The following is a 6000-nucleotide window of genomic DNA, read 5'->3' on the forward strand; positions in this document are numbered from 1 at the left end:
ACGGAGTTTCTTGACTCAGTCGTTAGTGTACAGTCAGCAGAGTTGTTATGAGTTCCATGCTATGATTTACTATAAAAGTTTGAAACAATACATTGGGCATAATTTTTCTTTCTTCGCATAGAGTTTCCGGAAAACATGTTGAAAAGAAAACCATTTATCTCTCCGAAACTACTACATAATAATATTCATCTAAAACTGCACGATCATTAAAATGTTTCATAATAATAATTAAGTTAAGCAATACATCAATCATCTCTTAATACATTCAGAACCCTCGCGAAGCGGTGTATTAAAAGGCCACAATGCTACAGCGGCACATATTTTTTGCTGACTGTACGCGAGGGCAAAGTTTAATACACCCGTATTCATATCGCATACGGTTTGAAGGAGGTCTCGTATTTGCGCCTTTTATACCGCTCTGAATAAAGCGAAATTTGCCCTCGAATGACGATTTAAATACGGCCAATTACACGATTACGGATAATTCGGATCGCGTTAATCGCACGTGAGTCGTGACCCTTATTTATATATTTCCTTTTAAAATGTGTGCGATGAAAGAGCTGCGCGGATAAAATAACATAATTTTGTAGGTTAAAATATTTATTTATATTCCCCTCGTACACTTGACGATAAATTTAGTCTTCATTTCTCATTTGGAAATACATTTTAGACGTTTAGTAAGCGGAGTCGTTTTTAATATTTGAATTTCTTTAAATAATATAGCGCACACACTTCAAATCAGGGCGTACCGTAACTAGAAATATGATGTTGAATGTACACGCTACACTTAATTATGGAGTTGTAGTAAATTACTTTCGATATTACAGTTCGACCCTTTTACGATACATTTATTGAAAAGGAAGTTTGACTTCAATTTTATATAGGTACGTATCTTGAGTGTAAGTTTCGCAAGCCTTAGATATATATTATATTAGTTGTTTGCCTTGGCTTCGCCCGTGGTACATAATAGCCTAAGTGAAGTTTCAGCTTTCCAATGATGAATGAATTTCTCAAATCAGTCCAGCCGATAATTTCGACAGAAGTTTTTGTGTGCAAACGTTACAAACATAAAAAATACAAAAGTTTATAAAATTTTATACACTTCTTATATTTTTAGTTATAAAAAATATTAGTGTAAACATGATATGGGTCTATACAACACTTTGTCCGTTTCTGATACAAATTAATAAATTAATAAATTAAACGCGATTTATCATATGGAATCCCTGTTTAGTTCTTGTTTTCTTCTGCATTAAGTTTTATACTAGTTAACTAGCGAGCTACCTAGCCGTAATTGTCAATGAGGGGATTAGAACAGGATAAGAAGCGAGTAGGTCTACAAATGAAAACATAATATTCATAATCGAAATGTTTAGAAATTAAAGACTTTTAAACGGATTTCAAACGCGATTTATTGCGCGTTTTATGATCGTAGGTAGCCAACGGGAATGAAGTGTCAGCTGAAATAACTCACCAGGTCCGCAATATTGGCCACTTGTATCGCGTCATGCACGACCTCGGCCCTCGTGCTGCCGTTCCTCTTGTCGAACATGTATTTATCGATGACCAGAGCCGTCTCTATGTACTTGGTGGTCTCGCGGACGTCCCGCCGCTCGCGCATCCGGAGACCGCCGCCGTACCACTCCTGCCAGGAGAGTATGTCCGCGTGCCTGTGGATGTATATAGCTTTGGTTAAGTGCAATGGTTTAGGGGAGTATTATCAAGAGAGTCGTGATTAAATATTTAGTACGGAGTTGTACTGTAAATTGCAATTGAATCGCTAGGTGATCTTAACAACAAGGTCATACGCGTCAAATTATAGATTGTAAATTATGTAATTTTAAGATGTCAATTAACTTTATTGTGTTAAATGGTTTTTATTACGTTTAGAGACATGTTGAAAATCAATCAAAGTAAATAAAAATTATACCAAAGCATAAAAGCAGAACTTCTTCTCGACACAGTGTAACTAAATTTCTGTCGCTTTCTTAAAAACAATCCAATGGACATGTGATTAAAAAACTTTCTGTGAATTCACTTGATCTTCGAGAAAAACGAACTAAATAATGACTTCCTCGATCCCTTTAATAATAACGACCGGGACAGCCGCGAGCCCCCGTATTTTTAAACGAATTCATCCGATAACCGACTTGCGATTAACAGTTCTGTTATCTCCCTAACTCCTGGGTGCCCATCGACTTATCTTGGCCACCTCGAGTACCTCATTAACGAAATGGTCATGCTGGAGCTCCCAATGTGCTTCTAATTCCGATATGATTCAAGAGAAATTCGTTAATTCGACGCTTTTGTGTGACGACTCCCCGACATTTGGACCTACTTAAGCTATCGACGCAAATATCCAATCGCGGAAATTGATTTATTTTCCTTCTGAATCGCTCGTTATTTTCCGTATACTTCACGTAGGGCTAAAAGTAAATCGAGAGGATGTTTAATTATTCATTGGGTAAGTCAACTGGATTCGTTTCTTGATGTCATTTACATTTGGAAAACGGGGTGTAGGCATATATTTATGATTATTTATTTAATTCATATTTCTGATACCAAATGCGTGTTTGAGGTTCTGAATCAATCCAGTATATAATAAGTAATTACAACCTTATAATCATGCGTGTATATATTATTAGTAACGTAAAATAAAACCGGTTTCTATATTTTGTTGAATACTAAACTCTAAGTGAAGTCCCGTGACCACTATTGGGGTATGTGAAAGATGGTCTACATCTATATCACTGATCGATTTTCTTTATGGACAAGTAGTGATGAGTCTTCTATGTCTTGCTAGACTGAGACAATTTTAATAGTTAATAGTATTTCAGATAAATTAATATGCTATTTTTCGAATAAAATTATACTTTTTCGGAGCTGCATACAATCAGACCCAAGTAGAAAACCAACAGAGTGAAGTTATTGCTAAAAAATATTTAAATAACCAACTGCCAGCATCACGCCGTAGTTGGCATGAGCGTTTGCTAAAATTTCTATACGAACTGAATTCATTAGTTATTCGGTGTGTAGTCACATAAAAAAATGAGTTTTAAAACTTTTCCACTGCATTATTCAACGTCCAACCGGACCGCCATAATTTATAATGGAATTCTTTGACACTTTAAGGGGTGATGTAATTTATATTATCGCGATTACAGACTTTCGAATATATGCATAGTGGAATGAAGATCATCGAAGAGAATTTGGGGAATTAAGGGATTATAAATTTGAATGGAAACCAAATCTTTCTAACTATATTTTGTAGGAATTGACGTCGGGAATTTCTCAAAAACATTCCTTTAATGGACTGGGCAGGGCGTAGAAAACGGGCATCCGGCTCTCTCACTTGTCGTACAGAACACAGTAGCATGTTACTATTTCACGCCGATTTTCTGCGGGGGTGTAATGCCTTCCCCATTGTGAGCTTTCCCAATTCGTGGCAAAGCGTGCTCGACTTCCACACTCAAAAGTATTGATTCAATACGTATATAATATATAGTCTGGCTTGTACATATCACATTATCAGTACACGTTTTGTCAATGTTGTATTAAACGGTAATGCTATATTGAGTGCGCTCCCACAGAATGATGGACCACGTCAGAATTATAAATTATCAATTAATTGTAATTGAAGACTAGGACTGTCAGAACTTATATGAGCCTGTTTTTCTATACAACCTGCAGACAATACGCCCTCAGTCAAAAAAACCAATATCACCCAAGATCACACGATTCCAAACATCACGTATTACGAATGGCCGGGGAAAACAAAACGCGCATCTCATATCAGATACTACAGGGCAGTAACTAGCGGGCGGGATAACGAGCACAATTTCATATGACGCAGTGAAGTAGGTCGCCGCAACGTTCATTCCGCGTGACAGGCGTCACGGACACGTTTGGCCCGTGAGGTTGCCAACCTATACACGCTTATAGTTCACGCTACTGTATTTATTTTTAGCGGCACGATTTAACCCGCGTGGGGATAAATTAAAAGCGTACTTCCTTTTGCTGGAGTTTATGGGAAATATGTCTGGTTTTTTTATATTAATAAACTCTCACCAACATGACTAATATAATTATAATGTTCAGTATTTATTCAGGAGTACAATATCTTTAATTAGTTTATCTTATTATCCTGATTTAGATCACTTATCCGTATGTATGCTCTGTATAACGGCAAGTGAGACAATTAAGTTGAGTCTATCATTAAACATGTTTTTAAGATTTATAAACTATATTTTATTTACTGTCATATATATCTTAAATATATAAAAATTTACTCAGAGATTTAAACATAATTTCCTGCCCATATCTCAATTATATGTTATCGTATCTTTTTATACATTGTGTTTTCGTGTAAAATAAAGCGATAAACAACAATACTCACATCATGTTATGTTCCTCGCTAAGAGGCGCCTCCACATACGCGAAGTTCTTCGATCGATGCGCCTTCTGTCTGTACTCCAGCTTGTTGCCGCATCCCCTGTTCATCTTCGTTCGCGCCTCGAATATGACATGGGGGTGCTTCTGCTGAAACAAAATTACGTATAGGTTTCCCGTTTCATCGTATCGTACTACAATCTATGTGGGTGGCATTAAAAATGCTAATGTTAAATTTATTTATTAATTGACTAGCTGTCCCAGCGAACTTCGCAACGCCATAGAATATTGTTTCGACATATTTTCCATATCGTTCTCGTTCCCTAGACCTCCACGGACATATCAAGACCAAAATAAGATAAATCCGTTCAGCCGTTCTGGAGTTTTAGCGAGACTAACGAACAGCAATTGATTTTTATATAAAAGAAGATTTGTTTAATTTAGATTATACATTCATATTTAATAGTAATATAAAATTTGCTTATAGCTATGTTTGTATTGAATTATATATAATACTGCTCAATAAATGGGCTATCTAAAACAGAAAGAATTTTTCAAAGCGGACCAGCAGTTCCTGAGATTAGCGCGTTCAAACAAACAAACAAACTCTTTAGCTTTATAATATTAGATTAGATTATTTTTATATTATAGTAGAAATTAGCAAGTTTTAGGATGACATGTTCATTTTAATTTTCACTAGCTGTGAAACCGCGTTGAAACCGCGTAAGTCCGTATCCCGTAGAAATATCGGTATAAAAAGTGTCTATGTGTTATTTCAGTTGTCCAGCTATCTACGAAGCAAAATAGTATTATTATTCACCAATAGATGTCAGGAAAAAAAAAACACGAATAAAACACGAATATGACATTTTCTAAAAAAAAATCCTAGCTAGATCGATTTATCGCCCCCGAAACCCCCTATATACTAAATTTCATGAAAATCGTTGATCGAGCCGATTCCGAGATTCCAATTATATATATATATATATATATATATATATATATATATATATATATATATATATATATATATATATATATATATATATATATATATATATATACAAGAATTGCTCGTTTAAAGGTATAAGATTCGACGTAAAAAAATATACATTCAAAACGAAAAAATTAAACCACAACAACTGCAATAAAAGACATCAAAAGGATCATTAGGAATTACATAGTCACACAAATTAGGAAGACCTCATAATCAGAAATGAAAATCAATTCATTTTCAAAAATAACAATGAATTGAGAAATATACATGAATCAGTATGTAATTATTGTTCAATTAATGTTAAATCAACAAACTTTCTATATTATTGTAATTATCAAAGAAATTGTATGTATGCAGTCGCTAATGTAATTTTAATTAAATGCGCTTAATTTGATATCATTTTGTTGTTAAAACTCCACGTGCCTCAACGAAATTAATTTATATTCTATGTTGATAATATTATTTCATGGTAAATGAAAATAAAGCTCACAAATTTTAGCGGTAAACCATTCATAAATGAACACACGAGACTCAGTAAAACTATGTAACTGTTAAAATAGAAAGATATATACAGTAGGTTTAATCATAAATATAACAAAAAATACGTAACATTG

General features: G+C 34.4%; 1 protein-coding gene across 9 annotated transcripts in view; it reads right to left on the bottom strand.

Annotated features, from left to right (window-relative positions):
- LOC119835115 (disintegrin and metalloproteinase domain-containing protein 11-like) overlaps positions 1-4531 on the bottom strand; it is a 29722-nt gene extending 25191 nt beyond the window's left edge. For all 9 annotated transcript variants that reach the window (XM_038359763.1, XM_038359766.1, XM_038359761.1 and 6 more), the window contains exons 1-2: positions 4397-4531; positions 1475-1670 (exon numbers count right to left, since the gene is read on the bottom strand). In XM_038359763.1, coding sequence (XP_038215691.1) covers positions 1475-1670; positions 4397-4500 — 300 coding nt within the window. In that variant the 5' untranslated portion in view covers positions 4501-4531. The remainder of the gene's footprint in view (positions 1-1474; positions 1671-4396) is intronic.
- Positions 4532-6000: the final 1469 nt, after the last annotated feature.

Source organism: Zerene cesonia, chromosome 20 (genome assembly GCF_012273895.1).
Source record: "Zerene cesonia ecotype Mississippi chromosome 20, Zerene_cesonia_1.1, whole genome shotgun sequence".
In the NCBI taxonomy this organism is placed as follows: domain Eukaryota; kingdom Metazoa; phylum Arthropoda; class Insecta; order Lepidoptera; family Pieridae; genus Zerene; species Zerene cesonia.